At 39.2% G+C, this 18,039-nt stretch overlaps 1 protein-coding gene across 1 annotated transcript; it reads left to right on the forward strand.

The window, feature by feature from the left end:
• The first annotated feature begins 7 nt into the window (after positions 1 to 7).
• Positions 8 to 16,711, forward strand: LOC116331721 (guanine nucleotide-binding protein G(q) subunit alpha-like). The gene is made up of 8 exons (XM_031754492.2): positions 8 to 299; positions 518 to 671; positions 7,117 to 7,301; positions 11,278 to 11,432; positions 11,752 to 11,880; positions 13,739 to 13,868; positions 14,390 to 14,543; positions 14,784 to 16,711. Exons 2-8 carry the CDS (start codon positions 536 to 538, stop codon positions 14,972 to 14,974), a joined length of 1,080 nt encoding a protein of 359 aa, XP_031610352.1. The 5' UTR covers positions 8 to 299; positions 518 to 535; the 3' UTR covers positions 14,975 to 16,711.
• Positions 16,712 to 18,039: the final 1,328 nt, after the last annotated feature.

Here is an 18,039-nt window from a genome sequence, read left to right on the forward strand (position 1 = left end):
TTCACTGTGGATAGAGTTGGTGGGGGGGTGGGAGACGGGATAAAGGAGTCTGCAGGCAGAGGAGGATAACGCGATAGAAGGTTGCAGGATCTTATTTACCGAGTAGATCTTTTTAACCACTTTAAAAAAAAAAAAAAAAAAAATTGATATCATCTTTGTGTCATTTTGTTGCGCTTTGAAGTCAAAACTCCGCCATATTCAGTCCACCACGCCCGGAGCGTCAGCTATCACAGTCGCCGTTACAGTCTGCTCAACTTATTGCACAAAGTTAATTTCCCCTTTTACTGGAGAGGAAGAAGGTAACAGCCTCGAGAACAGCTGCTTTACTTCCTTAAATTTGCTAAAGCTTCTGTTTCCAGCTCCGGGAGGGGGGGAGGAGTAGTTGCTGGAGCTTGTAGTAAAGAGTTACCGTGGGCTATAATCACTGTGTGTTGTGACCCGAGGATACACTGAGGAAGGGAAGGGGGGAGTGCTCGCTATATGAACAAACAGTATGTATGTGTGTTTACCTTGGAAGGTGAAGTTGTAACCAGGAATGATTTTGAGCTCCGTGGGGGCATGCTGCCTCAGCCCGGAGGCCAAAGAGGCTCGGAGGATCAACGATGAGATTGAGAGGCAGCTCCGCCGGGACAAGAGGGAATCCCGACGGGAATATAAGCTCCTTTTGCTGGGTAAGAGACGGATCAAACGGTCTCTGTGACACCTCTATGAGAGGTCAGAGGTGGAACAAGTTTTCAGGTCTTCCACTTAAGAAGCAGCATCCCAAAAAACGTTAGGTGGCCTCCTCAAGAGGGTCTTTGCATCTCGTCTGTTATATCAAATTGATTATTAAATTTGATGCATCAAATGTTTTAACGATTTAAAAAAAAATCTTGCATAAATATAGCAGCCTTATATGTTGATTATTTGTATTTACGGTTTTGACATATGAGGCAGCAAGTGCAGCTCTTATATTCATGCAGTGCAGTGGAGAAAAAAGAAAGCTGTGTCTCAGAAGACTACTTGAATAAACGCAGCCTACTTAGCATCTGTCTGCTCTTTGAATCGGGCCCCTCAAAACATAGATGTAAACATGATTCAGTGCACTTGAGTGTGTTATGATGCCTTTGTGGCTGAGCGGAAGCAGATTATAAACAGTGGAGTAAGAGGTGTACAGTGCAAGCATGTAAAAAATATATATATTCAAAAAGTAATCTTGAGTTAAGGTAAAGAATTGACTGCACTGCGTGTTACAATGTTAGACTTATATGTATATATATATATATATATATATATATATATATATATATATATATATATATATATATATATATTTAGACTTTCTCACTATTATTTATTTATTTAAAATAATTTACAGGTGCTTTATTGATCCTGAAGGAATGTAGACATTCAAGCCTGTAAAATATAAGATATATATAAAAATACATTGTAAACAGAAAAAACCCCAAAGTAAAATAAAAAAGCACGGAGGTGACATGAATAGTTCTATATACCACACAATTTACATGTTCAAAAGTTTACATGCACGTCATTTACTAGTGAACACTGTTCCTGTCATAGGGCGTGTGCATAGTTTGCTGTGTGAGGTGAGTTACAGTGTAAAGACAATGCAAAATGTGGTTACAGTACGGGCAACCATGCAAAACGTACTCACAGTGAGAGAGTTTTAACTACTTTTAGCTACTACTGTGTCTTAAATGAGAAAAAAAAGGGATTAACTACACAGATTTGTAGGATTGAAATATGTGTACCAAATGAAGTGTATATACTTCATTTGGCCATATGTTGATAAGACATCAACATATGGCCTGACTGTAGTAGTTTTTCATGGACCAAAGTCTATGTACATTAGTGGTTTGTGGTGACATTGATCAGTGGTTGCTGTACGTGTCTCATGAGACGATAACATTCTTGTATTTAAAAAAAAGAACTGGTATTACAACAAAACTCATCACAGTTTAATCTTTATTTGGCATCTTACGTAGAACTTCAAGGAGAGCAGCGAGACACGAGAAAACAGTTGACTGTTAACAGAGCCAACTGCCTCCAGTTCTTCAGAACTGCCCGTCAACAGATCTGTGCAGTGTATCTGATAACAGCATTTTTCTTCTACACAACAGTAAGCAGTCCTCTGGTATGCATTGCTGGTTCAGACAGGCATAGATGACACAAAGAAGCTCGAATACTCACTCATTAGGTTTTTTTCCTTTTAAGAAATAATATGCGACTAGCCTTGGGTCAGCTACTTTTGTAGCATTTTTGTGGTAAGCCACGAGCATGTTAGACTGTAGCTTCCTGACCCTAGTTTGCATTTATAATCTCTGCATGATTTGGAGAGTTTATGAGGTATAAAGATATGACAAATCTACATGTGTTAGTAACATTATTACTAACAGTTATACCTGGAAGTGTGATGAGTCCTCCCTCATCAACCTCACTTTAGTTGATGGTATACATTTTTTTTCAACTTCCTTTAGAATTGGCCCCATAAAATCCAGTATGGCCTGGGCTCCACTGTGACTTGTGATGACTTCTGGTTTTGGCCTAGCAAACCAACCCAGTGTGTCTCTTTGTGTTTTGGTAATTTTATGCACAAAACATGATATGAGAAAACACTGCCATCATTTAATCTGTACAGAAAAGAAATACTAGTTGCAGTCCTCATCTGTATACTACAAGGCACTGGGTACTTCATTAGTTACTCCTTGCTACTACTGGGTTGGACTCCTTTCTACTTTCAGAGCTGCTTTAATTCGTTGTGTCACAGATTCATTGAGGTGCTGGAAAAATTCAACATTTAACAGCAGAGATTTGTTCCGTATTGACGTGTCAGCATCACACAGCTGCTGAAGATTTGTTGGCTGCGCGTCCCAAATGCAAATCCTCCTGTTTCACCATATCCCAAAGGGCCGTGTTGGATTGACATCTGGTGACTGTGAGGTGTCATGTTCAGGAAACCAGAGCTTTGTGACACAGTGTGTTACTGTGCTGGAAGCAGGCATCAGAAGATGGTTACACTGTGGTCATGAAAGGATGGACATGGTCAGCAACAATATGGCTTCATGTTGTGTCCACCTACTAGGGGTGCAACGGATCACGGTTTATCCGAAATCCGAACCGATCCCACTCCACGGTTCGGTACGCACGTGATCCGAAGATTCGAAAAAGAAAAAAAAGTATGTGTATGGTGCGCGTCGTCAGTCTGTCAAGCGGTAGCGCTAGCGGTCCAAGTAGCGGAGCAGAGGAGTTTGCGGCATTTAAGCAGCCCTTTGCTGCCCAGTCCGACCGGGCTAAAGCTAAAAGCTAATGGGGTGTTTAGCTGCAGACGGGAGGCCGTCGTCTGTTGTGCAAAACAAGGTTTAAACTGTGATGAACGTGCTTGAGCCACGCTATGATATCTCGTTGCGCGTCCACTTCAGTGACAAGATCCTTCCAAGCATGTATAAGCAGGAGAAGTTTAAAGTTATGGCTGAACTGTCCCAGGCATCTTCTGTTGCTCCAACTACAAATGGGTGGAGCTCCAGGGCAACGGAAAGCCACGTGACCGTGACCGCCCGTTATATCACAGCGGAGAGGTAGATACAAAGCCCTGCACTGCCCTATAGATTACATTAGATTAGAAGAAACTTTATTTATTTCTCGGGTGGGTTCCTCCGGGAAATTCAGTTTCCAGTAGCACAGCACCCACAGAAGTTGCAGAATGTGAGCAGAAATATACAATGTTTACACATTTATAAATACAGAGTATACAAAAGGGATAAATAGAATAAATAGGAATAAGGATACAAGGGAACGGCACATTTCAAGTATTGTGAGTCTATTGCACCGTTGGATATTAACAAAAACTATTGCACAGTGAAAAGGCACTACAGCTTACTTGTTCCCCCCTCCTCTGTCCCCGTTTCCCCTCCAGCGAGGAGTTAAACAGTTTGATGGCGTGTGGGACAAAGGACTTGACTTTGGGAGAAGCAACCTGTCACTGAACAGACTGCTCTGGTTGTTTATGGCCATGTGCAGATGATGCAGAGGCTGCCCAGCATGGTCCATAATGTCCATATTGCACCTTAATTTGTTTTTATATAAGTGCGTGGAATGAGTCTTCAGTTGAATGTTTTTTAATAGGCAAAAAATACTTAAATAAGTAAACGGCGAGTAGAATTTTTGTCTTTTTTTTTCTATTTTTGCTGATCCGAAAATTGATCCGATCCGTGACTTTAAAACCGTGATCCGATCCGAACCGTGAGATTTTTGATCCGTTGCACCCCTACCACCTACCATCCGAATGTTGCGGCAGGAATTGAGACTCGTAAATGTGGGAAACATTTTTCTGATTTTCTGTCTAATTTTGGTAAGTTCGTGGAAATGATATCCTCGGTTGCCTGTTCTTAGCTGACCGGAGCGGTTCTGGGTGTGGTCTTTGTGCGCTCTTCTGCGTGCCAAGTGGTTCTTCGACTTGCCTTTGTAACAGCTCGAAGCGGTGTGGCCATTTTTCTCTGGCGTCTGACGTCATCAAAATATTTTCTTCCAGACGACTGCCGCACACTGGATATTTTCTCTTGTTTGGGCCATCCTCTGTAAACCTTTGAGATGGCAGTGTGGGAAAATCCCAGCAGATCAACAGTTTCTGAAATACTTAGCCCGTTTGTCACCAACAACCACGCTACATTCAAAGTCACTTCAATAACCCTTCTTCCCCAGTCGGCTGCTCAGTTTAAACTTAACTATTTTCTCTTGACTATGTTCTAAATGCTGTTCCTGCAACATGATTGGCTCATCAGATGTTTGCATAAATAAGTAGTTGAACAGGTGTACCTAATAAGGTGCCACATTTAATTTGACTATTTGGCAAAGGATGCGTCATCAGTGATTAAGTTGAAGGTCTAAAGCAGTCAAGCATGTGTAATCTGTTTTTAAAAAGCAGCTGAGTCATGTTGAACGTGTCACCCACCTTTTAGCTTCAGTAGACAGCACTCTGTATTTCTGCCCACGACCAGTTTCAGCCTGAGATTAGAACAGTGCACATCGCTTTAAGTACTCTCTAATAACATTTTAAAAGAAATACTGTTGCTTTCATTTGTGCACGGGGTTGTCTCACTGGGGCCAAAGAGCGCTGTCATTTCTGCATTGTCAGCTACACGGGGAAATGTCGCAACTTCTAATAAATCTACCAGCCACCCATGAGATGACAAAACGTAACATTTGACGCAAGTTATGTCCAAGTTTACATAAGAGGACATCGGGTTAATATATTACATGATCATAACTAAATAAATAAATGAAGCAATAAAATCAATCCTCTGTATACCATCTGTTTAGTGATAACCTGACCATAGTTTATTTCTCTGAGCTATAAAACCCCATCCAATGTTGCTAAACAGGACAGTCTGCATTCGTGCTGCTGGTGAGACCTCAGGCATAGTTGCTCCTTAAGCTAAATGCTAACATCAGCATGCTTTGATGCTCACAGCTATAAAGTTTGCAGTCCATTAGGTGATGTAATGATTATTATGCTGACTGCGTTAGCATGCTAACACTAAACTCAGAATACTGGGGAATGAACACCTGATGTTAGGACCTTAAAGAAAAGACTGAAAGTGTTGATATTTTGATCTGGTGTCAAAAAGTCAAGAGCTTATCAGTGTGACGCAAAGTGAGCCAGGAAGGAATTTCAATGTCAACAGACAGATAGAGTGGGGGTTTTACAGTAAAAACCAGCTGATCGCTTACACACCGCACGAATATATATAAAATATGTGATCCTCGACTGTTTCAGTTGAACGTTTTACAGAAACAATATAATTGTGAAATGGATGGATGTGTCAACAGGATCAGCAGGAAAATGTAAAACAAGTTCTGACGTACCTGTATTAGTTAAATATTTCTGTCATTATTTTTTTATGACAAATGTTATTTTATCTATATATATATTTGTTTTATAGCCTTAAATCGATCAATAAATTATACATTATTATTTTACATTAAGCCAAAGGTCAGTGCATGAATTATAATTACAAGTAATGTACTCATTAATAACTGAACATTTTTTTTAATTATTTCCTTTCAGAGTTTTTGTGATTTCTAATTTGTTTTTCATTTTAATTCATTTTGACTTTTTGTTTTCAATCCAGTTTAGTTTCACTTACTTTCTACTGTTTCAAACGGTTTAGTTTCAGTTTAGTTTTTGTTAGTTTCAGTGTTAGATTTAGGCTTTTTAATTATTATTGTATGGAGGGCATATGTCAGAGGCATGATTTAGGAAAACTAAATAAAAACACAGAATATTTTGAAAGCAGTTGACTCACAATCTTGTGGACATCCAGAGTCTCAATAAGCACGTACATCGATGCCTCATCAGCCAAGCTGAAATAGCACAGACACTATACTTTTTACTAAATCTTATTTTATATAGTTTACATTTTTGCACAAGTCTAGTTTTAATTTAACTAAAATGTTTTCTTCAAATCTGCTTTAGTTTTTAGTTTTAGTTAACTATAATCACCTGGATCCTATAATATACTTAAAAAGGGAATTCTGTATAATGAATAGTTATAGTTGAGGCACTTTTAGTTTAGTAGGACTTTAATTAAAAGCATTTTCCTTATATATGTTTAAAGATGTTTTTATTTAAGTAAATAATCTAGATGCTTCTTCTACCACTATAAAAACAAGTTAGACCAGAAATCTCAAACTTTAAGTTTTTTCTACCTGCTGTTGTGGTAAATAACATAATTGTGTCTCTTTGTGCTTAAATTGTAAGAAATAAAAAAAGTAAAACTACAGGAAATGCTCAGGTAGCTTATTGATCGTCCTGTAATTATAAAAAATCTTTTTGTAAAAACAGAAACAACAACAAAAAAAACAAAACAAAAAATGTCTGCAATAGATTTTTTCTGTAATAAATATTTCATATATATATATATATATATATATTTTTAAAAATCTGATTTTCCATGTGTTCTTATTGGATCAAGAATCACTTGAGGGGATGAAAATGACCCTTGGATTTACACAGTATCTGGATGTGATAAGGTATAGAGGGGAGGACAGGTGCATTGTATTGATGGTATTTTGATGGGAATAAAGAATAAAACTACATTTATGTCTCCTGTTGGCTAGGAACTGGTGAAAGTGGCAAGAGCACGTTCATTAAACAGATGAGGATCATCCATGGCCGTGGATACTCTGATGAAGACAAGAGAGGCTTCAAACAGCTGGTGTACCAGAACATCTTCACAGCCATGCAGGCCATGATCCAGGCCATGAACACACTGCAGATCCCCTACAAGAATGAGCACAACAAGGTAGGCCTGTGTCCTTTCTTCGCTGCTTTGCTCAGACAAATTGAGAAAGCGGTTTTTATCAGACACAGTCCCACAGAAGCATGCGGAAGGTTTACTGACAGAGCCTGCAGTGTGTATTACTGTGTATTTAGGGTGAAGCACTTCTGGTAATTTGCAACAGTGTTTAGTTTTGCAATCCTGCTGCCAGAGAGTTTTGTCTACTTACGGAGTGAGCTGTCGTTTTGAAGTATACAGAGTGTCACACTGCAAGCATGTAAAAACTGGTAGTCCTGAGCCAAAAACAAGTAAGAGATCAGGAATTCCCCATTATTCATACAGGAATCTGTTCCTGTCTTACAAACACCAGGTGCGTATTAATCACAAAAACTTGCTAGCTCACACACAGAGACTACATTAGGTAAAGCTCCAGGTTAGGATGCAATCCAGGAGAGCCTATGTCAGTGATCATCTGAGTCAGCATGTGCGTTATATTTTTTCTTTCCTGTAGTGTTGGTGGTGTTCTGTAAAAGCTCACAGGATGGCACTGTTTGTATGCAGTGAGTTTGCATAAATCAGCAGTGAAACACAGAGAGACTGCAGGTCAGTGAGGTCAAGACATCAGTCGCTGTGTCTGCAATAAGTGCGTGCATTTATCAAATCAACTACACTGTTCACAAACTATGCCGAACACAAAAAAGTGCATTGGACTCCTGTCTGGAAACCAAATTTATCGCTCATTATTGAATAAACTATTGACTGTCTGTTTGAATAATTTAGCGAGCGGTGATATCAGGCACTCAGTATATCAGTTCACTAAACCTCTTCCCTGAATGGTGAAATGGTAGCTTAGAATCTATAGTAATGCACAGAAGGCCCATCCAAAGATTTGAGTCCTTGTATAACCTCTCTGAAACAAAAAGAAAACAAACCAAAAACAAAACCAAAAGAACAATGGAACGAGTTGGATTAAATTTATATGCTCACATAAAAGCCTGCCTCGGTAACTAGCTTTTTGCTTGCTTTCACCTGAAGGAGAACATCTTAACTTAGTGAAGCTTGCTCCCACTGTTTGGTTCACTAAACGCACAGGTTAGACTTTTATTGTGAAAGCATTTTCTCATATAAAGTCCAAAGTGATAGTGTCAGCTTACTTTTTATGTAAGAGGTTTACACAAAAAGTCACACCTCCTTGTGTTTACTGTGGTCACTAGCACGGTGTAATGGTTGCTTGTGGCTGTTATGGATGACACTGACTTGTCTGCAAACACTTGCTAACACAAACCGCAAAGCCGTTTTCCTTTAAACTAAAGGTTTTGCAATACAGTAGAAAGTAGCTTGTTTCAAAAGACACAGCTTTATTTTGTGGGTGCCAATCTGCCAGTGAGCAAAGCAACCGCAGGAATGATTTCTCTGTGACCTGTTTCAGCCAATGAAAAACAAGCAACCAGTGCCAACCAATGGCGTAATGCACTTTCTTACTGATCGGCGGTCAGCATGGCGTCACTGACTGTTCTTTAGGTTTATGTGGAGCTTAAGCAGTTTCACAGTAAATGCCAGTGACCTCCATCGACTACTTGTAACCAGTCTAGGAATACTCATTTTTTGCTGGCAATCAGTAAGGTGGACACAAGGCAGTTGCCAACTTCTCTCTAGAGTCATATGACTGCCTTAATGATACTTTCATAACTGCAGTTAGCTAGCTCTATACTGGAATATACTGTAAGAAGAATACTCAGTGGTATTTCTATGGTGTTTTTGAGTCTTAAATAAGAAACTGAGTAACTCTATAAAAAATGAAGTAGACACTGGAAGTGATTATTTGAGGCATAAAACAGTGGCAGCTGTTGAGTGATGGAGGCGAGTAAGTTACATTGTATTAGTGGTGTGGAATTAAAAGCAGGAACAATCTTTTAGTAAAATGCTAAGATTTTTTGATAGCTGTCAGTTGGTCAGTGACTCCAGGGGGAAGAAAATGTAAAAAAAAAGAAAAACAGGACCATCAAAGAGAAGAATGAGAGTGTATTTTGAAGCAGGAGCATTTTAATTAGCATGAAAAAACAAAAAGTCAAACAAACTGGAAAATCCCTTCCAAAAACTTCTGCGTTATGAAAAATATATGACTCAACAAACAGATATCTGTTCTTGAGTGTTACCTTGAAGTGTAATCAGCCGGTTCGATTCATATATTTCATAACACTGGAATTTCATTAATGATGGGTTTTGATTCTCATGTTTACCAGTGTAGGAAAAAAACGACAGATCATCAAACACAGCTGCCCGTAAGCAAAAATGTCTGAAAGAGCACCTTGTATAGTAAGGCTTCGAGGCAGATTTCAAGAGATGCAGTCACTGAGGGTAAACTAAACAGGATATACAAGTTCACCCATCAGTAATCATTAGGACTCCAGGTTGAGGATAAGTGTCTTATAGTTAAATGGGAGGATGGAGTGTATGCATTGTGGGAAATGTTTATGTGTAATCTGAAACAAATTAGGACGGTAAGAGCAATTAGAGATTAAGAATTCTGAGAAGACATGAGTCATTCAGTTTCAAACCCAGGAATCAGCATGATATAAAAGCATTCGACAAAAGTGCTAAGTTTGAATGATGACATGACTTTAGTTTTAGTAACATAGCTGGTAGTCCCACACTATCTTTTGCACCATTTAGTTTGTTGTATAATTAACTTAACTGTGTATTTAGCCAGTTATAAATGAAATGGAAGCTACAACTAATTTAGCTTTAGCATCATTGTAGCCGGGCCATGTGATCTTGAAGCCAGCTCTCATTAGCCGATTGCTGAACTGCTGCCCTTCTGTGCTTCCTGTTGGAAAAATCTGATATGGGGGCATGCAAATTCAGCCGCTTTAGCCTTCCCGTGGCTAGTACTGCCTCTGCAAGCTGCTTTGCAACCCAGCTCCTTTCACGTTGTGTCTGATTTCTTCAGTGTCGTTTTCACTTATGGCTGCCGTATAACATACTCGTACCGCTGCTCTCCCACAACAATGCCATGCAAACCAATGCACGAAATTCCCGCAGATGGGGTTAACACGCTCGACTGCTAGGTTGAGAATCACGATTTATAAACAACAGCTGTTGATAACATACTCAGGAAAAACCACTACACAGATACCTTTAAATCAGATTTATTGTTTTATGTTTGGAAGCTCAGAGATAGGACTTATTGGTTTTTAAAGACCCCCTGTGACAGTAGTTTAAACAGGGCCTAATTTCATCATGTCTGTTGCAGACTATCAAAAAGTTCTCTTTTACAGTGGGGGAAATAATTATTTGACTGCCTGCTGAATTTGAAAGTTTGCTCACATCACCAGGCATGTACACACCTCAGGGGGGAGTTTGGCCCACTCCTCTTTGCCGAAACTCTCTAAACCCTTTAGGTTTCTTATTTTTATTCTTGGCTCTTTGATTTTGCCCAAAGTCGTAAAATGGAGGGAACTGATTCTCTGGAAAGTTGTGCTTTATACACATAACGAGTTCAAAAAGGACGATCCGCAATCGATTGATTGACCGTACGTGGCACACATTCCTGCTGCGTTGTAGGGGATCAAATACTTATTTCACTCAATGACAAGAAAATCAACGTATAGCTTTTATGTAATATGGTTTGGTTGATATTCTGCCTCTATTAAAATTAAATTACCATAAAAATATAAACCGTTCGTTTCTTTCGAACAATGATTTCCCCTACTGTATCGAAATGATGTGCTTATATGTTGAACAGTTAGTTTCAGTAAATGATTGGTAGCATGAATCAGAATCTTAATTCCATCTTGTTTGGTATTTGAAAAAAACACATAGCTGTTATCTTGGTAAACCGGATGACATCACTCCTTCCTTCCAGCACTCGGACTGATTCGTCACCTATAATGCTGCGGTGACAGTTGCGCAAGAGATGCTTCCTATAAATAACACGATATTAAAATAATTATTCTTTCTGAAGTTGTTGTTAATTTCAATGTGTTATTGTGATGCTCAGGCCAACGCCACAACTGTCAATAAGGTTGATGTGGAAAAGGTGGTAACATTAACCAACCCATACATTGATGCCTTGAAGAGCTTGTGGAGCGACCCGGGAATTCAGGAATGTTACAATCGGAAGCGGGAATACCAGCTCTCAGACTCAGCCAAATAGTGAGTGTACACAGAAGAATAACTCCTCAGACACTGTCTAATAATTTCCTGTGTTTCATCTGCCAGCCGTCTTTTTAATGCACCAAGGACACAAAGGCTTAGTAGTTTTTCCATTTAAGGTTGTTAAAAAAGAAACACATTTAAATTCTAAATAATTCATTACAGCTACGTGGCTGAAACAGATACAGCCATGACTTAAATAATTCAAAATAAATGTCTTCCTTCTCTCCCTCTCTGTTCTGCTTCTTCATCAGTCTTTCTGTCAGCAGCTTTCATTTTCATTTCTTAACGCTGCATTATCCTCCTCCTGTGCTATTAGCTATCTGGATGACTTGGATCGAATCTCCGATACTGGGTATCTGCCAACTCAGCAAGATGTGCTGAGGGTGAGGGTGCCCACAACCGGTATCATAGAGTACCCTTTTGACCTGGAGGGCGTGGTGTTCAGGTGAGTGTTTTTTTTCCTTTCTTTTGTTGGTGTCACCCACAAATACTATTAAAATAATGCAACATTCCTTACAAGCAGGTAACATAATTCGAGGTATTATGTTACCTTATGTTACACTATATTCCAGTGTTTTCTAATTTCTGCTACATAACTTTGCACTTTTGCTGTAACAAAACAAATTTCCCACCTGTGGGACTAATAAAGGCCATCTTATCTTATAGGGATTGATACATATATATCTTATATATATATAAAGATCCAGTAACCTGTTTTAAAATCTTCTACCCTTCTACCTCCCTAGTACAATGTCTATTGTGTGTATACATCATTATGGTGCATTCACTGCTAGCGAATGGCCATCCTGCTTTTTTTTTTCTTTTTAATTGTAACCTCATTGGTAACCAGATACCTGCAAAAACAATGACACTGTCCCTGATGATACCTAGTGTTATCAGGTAACATGTTAAAGCAGGATGTTTCTCCTCACATTAGTAACACTTTCACCCCTTGGACTCCAGTTATCATTGCGTCCCTAAATATAATTTGTTCATCAAGTCTGCCATCCTGGGCGGCTACGCAAGAGCAGACAGATCACACAGAGCAGTTCTGCATGAAGAGTGCCCCCAGTGTCCTTATTTCATAGTAAAAGTCTGTTAAATTGATTTCATAGTTATATAGCAAACAAGTAAGTGAATTTCCCTAAAAGAAAATGTTTGTTAATTAGAAAAATAAATATAATTTTAATGCTGAAAATAGTGACGTTTAACTGTGTCGATAATTAGTCAAACTTTGTGAGAAGCCCAGTCCAACTTCAAAATGATCTCTCAAAGCCACCTACTGTGTGTTAGGTAACTGGACACTGAGATGTTAATTTTCAGGAAGCCCATTAAAATGTAACGCACATTAGGCTACGTTCACACTGCAGGCGAAAGCGCATCAAATCCGATTTTTTCGCCCCTATGCGACCCGTATCCGATCTTGGTATGACAGTGTGAACGGCACAAATCCGATATTTTCAAATCCGATCTGGGTCACTTTCGTATGTGGTACTGAATCCGATACATATCCGATGTTTTAGAAAGCGACTGCTGTGTGAACGGTCAAGTCGCATTAAATCCGTCTTTTACGTCACTGACACAAGACAGACGCCAATTATCGGCGCCGGAGAAGCGCCCGAGAAGACATCGCGAACGGTTTCTTGCCATCCGGTGAAACTGTTAGGAAGACCACGTTGGAGAAATGTGAACATTTTATTTTTACTGTATTTTCTGCAGATTCTGACAGAAATCTGCAACTATCCTTTGAAGCACCGCTCCTCTAAAACAGCAAAAAGGATCATTATTAGGTTATTTGCATTATTATGTAAATAGCAAAATAACTTAAAGCAAAAATTTGGAAACATAAAGTCCGAAGTCTTTATATTAAGGGCAATCAGTCAAACAATATTGTTTGCTCTGGGTCTAAACAGAGCGCGTTCTGTGTGACATCTTCTTTTGCGCATGCGGGCCGCTTTGAGCGTTCACACTAGAGCGTGTTTGCTGTCGCATTTTATTTGTAGTGTGAACAAGCAGACAAAAAAATCGGATTTGATAAAAAAATCGGAATTGAGCATTAAGACCTGCAGTGTGAACGTAGAGTTCACACTAGAATTAGAAAGAAACGTCCTGTTTGAACTGACCAGTCTGGCCACTGATTATATTAGCTGTTGTTTGATTGGTTCCCTCCAAACTCTGCTTTTACCACATTAATATAACAGTTTATGTACTTTACATTGCTGTCTGCGGTCCTGTTGTCATTTTTAAGAAACATCATTCATGTTACGTTAATATTTTTCACCGGTTCAAACCTGCGACTGTAGGATGGTGGATGTGGGTGGCCAGCGTTCAGAGAGGAGGAAATGGATCCACTGTTTTGAAAATGTCACTTCCATCATGTTCCTGGTGGCACTTAGCGAGTATGATCAGGTCCTCGCTGAGTCTTCCAATGAGGTAAAAATCAGACTTAAAAATAATAATCTGATGTGTATATATATATATATATATATATATGTGTTTCTTACATGGGAAAAGAAAGGAGCTTACTTTGGGATGAAAAAAATCAACTCACTGGGTAGGACACAAAGGGACTTTGTTTCCTTTGTTTAAGGCCAAACCTGTTAGGTGGAAATGATGACCTAGATTTCTGCAGAGTCCAGCTCCTCTCTCTCTCTCTCTCTCACTCTCTCTCTTTGTCTGTCTGTTTCTCTCTCTCTCACTTTCTGGCCACATTGATAAACCTCATCTCAGCCCTTTTTTGTGGCAGTGCTCATAGTTCAACTGCAGGGGGAGCTCTAAAGTCACTTTAGTCCAACAAAGGGCACCTTTTAGTGAGGCCTGTTCACTTGATGAGATTACAGCCAATTGAATTTGCTCACACAGACAATCACTGGTGAAGTACTGCTGTTCTTCAGCAGTGATTCACGTCTGTTGTGCTTGCTCCCGTTCATTCTTTCTTTATTTATATTTCACAGAACCGAATGGAAGAAAGCATGGCCTTGTTCAAGACAATCATAAGCTACAAGTGGTTCGAAGAATCCTCGATCATCTTGTTCCTCAACAAGATAGATTTACTCGAGGAAAAAATCATGTATTCACATTTGGTTGACTACTTCCCGGAGTATGACGGTAAGGGGAACTAGCGCACTCACTGCAAAGAACATTTGAATAGAACATGATAATATGAGCATCTTGGTCCATTCATTTATGCTGATTCACCGTGTCTGTCAAATAGCACAGTCTTTCTCTTACAATCACCAACAACACACTCACTCCTTTTTACAGTGCATGCAAATGCATGAATCTAACTTACAATTTTTCACTTTTACACAACTACTAAAATATTCCTGTGCTGTTTCCTTCTTCTAGGTCCTCCACAGGACGTCAACGCAGGAAAAGCATTCATATTAGACATGTTTGTCAGTCTTAACCCAGATGAGAAAAAAATCATCTACTCCCATTTCACGTGCGCCACAGACACAGACAACGTCCGGTTTGTCTTCTGCGCGGTGAAGGACCACATCTTGCAGGGCCACCTGGATGCCTACAACTTGGTCTAAAAGTGTGACGGTCTTTTTCTTCTTCTTCTTCTTTTTGCTGTAATTCAATCGGCTCTGTACAGCTGGCAGCCAGGAGAGCTCCTCTGTGGTTCTGTTTGCTTCACGCTGCTGTTGAACTCTTAAATCCCAAAACAGGAAACGGAGAAGTAACGCGGCTTGTCGTCAAATGGCTCCACTACTTATGTATTTCAAATTTTCTAGTTACACTCTTATTATGAAGTGTGACGTGACAATTAAAGCGCTGCCTTAGCAAGGAGTCTATTATAGTATGCACTGAATTTTATGGAGTGCTTTGTGTAGCAGTGTAAAATATTTCAGCGGCCTCAAGAGCCTCAGAGGACTTGTAATGTACTGGGTCTCTGCTTCAGGGAATCTGTGGAAGTGAATGCAGACTAACTGCAATGCAGCACCTCACATCACTAATCCAAGGTTGTCATGGTTTGTTTTTCAAGCTAAAAAGTGTTCGAAGCATCTGAATGCAGAGGTTGTGTCTTGACTTAAAGGGAAGGAGTCGTAATCAACACTAATGACACACTGACCTTATTATGACTGTTACTTGCACATTGTATATTTTGTAGCAGTGGTTGTGTCTTACTTGCTCCAGTTTTCAAATTTCAATTCACTCAATGCGCCTCACATTTGTACGGTGTCCCAGAGAGGTCAAACGCAACTTCAGAAGTGCGCTGCGACTTAAAAACACCAACAAACAGATACTTTCTCCAAATGCATACAAAACACATTGGAAATGAAAAAAGCAAAGCAAAACACAGAAGCCGAATAAAACACAGTGGAAGTTAAATCAAAGCAAAAAAACAAGTGTTTTTGGGGGAGACATTAATTCGACGGACCAGCTGCGAAACACTGCACTGAGACACGCTTAAAAGGAGCATACGACTCATCCATGTTGTGAGGGAGAAAAACATGCAATGTTTTCATATGATTCGTGTAATACTGCAGATAGATGTTTGCTATTAGCCATTTAGAACTAGATCGTTGCCACTTCTTCAGGTGTTTGGTCACATACCTCACCAATAACACTCTGTTTTGGGGGTTTTTTTAGTGTTTGTGAGTGTTTTTCTACTACCATTGTGTTTTATTTCAGTTCTGTTGTGCTTTGTGTGCTTCTTCAACATTGGTTTGCTGGTATTGCTGGTATTTCTTTTGGTTGCAGTTCCTTTGACCTCTCAGGGCCACCGTACAATTGTCTCCATTGCCCCTATTAAGCCACTTTTTTTGACCACGGCATACTTTTTGTTTTATAATTCTAAACATTTCAAAGGGATATTCACATTTATTTCTTGTGTCAGTTGTACGCTTGAATAGCGCGTTTCTTCAGTTCAAAGACTGTTTCATTGGATTTTTAAGTATATTTTTTGCTTTTGCTCAAAAGGCTTTACAACTTCCCCTTTTATTTATCTAAAGGCATAGTGTACATATTGCATGGTTGGGTAATCTCCCACTGTGGTTATTTTTCTGTCTTTTTACTCACATCACGGTCAGTGTTGAAACTGCTAAAGGGTGAACTTTTAAATGTTAAATCATCTCTGACACTTTAGAGATGGTCTATTCGCAGGCATGAAGAAAAAGCTCATGAGAGTGTATCCATAGCACTATTGTTCACAGAACCCTCTTCACAGGCTAATGTGTACCATTTTATTTATTGGTATATTTCACTATGACTGTAATATGTGAATGCAATCTTTTTAAATGCGATTGGATAAATAATCAATCTGTTCATTTCAGGTTTTCAGTGTTTGTCTGTGTTTGCAAATCAGCTCCGGCACACTGATGGTTTGCCATTCAAGTGTTTGTCTTCTTGGCTGCTTGAAGAGCTCATCTGGAGCAGTCTAAGTCCTAAAATCCTCCTCTGTGATACATCCATCTGGCTGGAAGCTACAGTATTAGGTCCATATTTTTAGTCTTGTATGCAGGGATATAGAGTGTGGCAAAGAACCATTATTTTTGGAGGACACTGAAAGTAATGTGGCAGTTGTACGTGACACAAGGATAGATTAAAAGTGGAGGTGGCTGCTGGGCACCGAATCCTTAGTGGTCTGTTCTACATGCAGTCAATTCAACCCCACATCGACCCTGAATTAAAAACCGTTATCCTACATTTCACCTAAAAACATCATCCAGTCAAAATAATGAGCCCAAGGGCTGTAGCTAAGTAAAGATTTGAAAGATTTCCAAGTAAAAATCTCCACATTTAAAAATGTGAATGATTCACAGCTGATTTCCACTAATTTAACTTTTTTGTTTACCTGTTTTAACATTAATAATAAATAAGTCACAGCATCATTAAGCCAATCATGGCTGTGTGACCTTAATAAAAGACATACATGTAGAGTTAGGTGTCCATTGTATATTATGCTGAGGTAGAAATTGACAGTTGTATTTATTTATTTATTATCGCCAGGCAATATTTCAACCACCACTTTAGATTTGAAACCAAACAGTGAAGATGTGACTGGGGCGCAGACTTCCAGCTATAATTTAAGGGGCTTATCTGTTTAGGAATTAAAGCCATTTTTACACTGTTTCCCCATTTTCAGAGGGTCAAAAGGATTTAGCCAATTGGCTGATAATATATTTAATAATATAGAGCTTTTCTACTCTAGTTGAGCATTCAAAGCACTTGTCATTCACCCATTCATGCAAGCAAGTGCTTTCTATCTAACATTCATATACCGAAGGATACTTTGGCGTGCAGAAAGGAGCAGCCAGGCCTCATATCAGCAACTGATTACTCCCTGAGCCACAGTCACCCCAAATATAATATATTTTTTCAAATATTATATTATTCTATAACGAGATAACATCTACAGCTTCATAATCGTGGAGGCCTGTGTCCTTGCTATTTCATGACAAATTAAGCAGATGAAATATCAAGAGCTGATTTCCTTTGTTGGGCTTGCAATATGGGATTCAGAGAGATGTCAAAAGATTTGTTAGGGTGGAAGTAAAAAAAAAAAAACAACGACAAAATGGCAAAATCTATGGCCAAATCCACAATCAACTACATAAAATGAAGGAATGCACTGGCTCAGCAACACCAAAAAGTT

This window comes from Oreochromis aureus, linkage group 7 (assembly GCF_013358895.1).
Source record: "Oreochromis aureus strain Israel breed Guangdong linkage group 7, ZZ_aureus, whole genome shotgun sequence".
Lineage (NCBI taxonomy): Eukaryota > Metazoa > Chordata > Actinopteri > Cichliformes > Cichlidae > Oreochromis > Oreochromis aureus.

What these genes read in the sequence shown, in the direction of transcription:
- LOC116331721 (XM_031754492.2), top strand. Translation starts at nt 536, where the DNA reads ATGATTTTGAGCTCCGTGGGGGCATGCTGCCTCAGCCCGGAGGCCAAA. An exon ending in ATATAAGCTCCTTTTGCTGG is followed by an intron (nt 672 to 7,116) that starts GTAAGAGACGGA and finishes CCTGTTGGCTAG; the next exon opens with GAACTGGTGAAAGTGGCAAG. An exon ending in CTCTCAGACTCAGCCAAATA is followed by an intron (nt 11,433 to 11,751) that starts GTGAGTGTACAC and finishes CTGTGCTATTAG; the next exon opens with CTATCTGGATGACTTGGATC.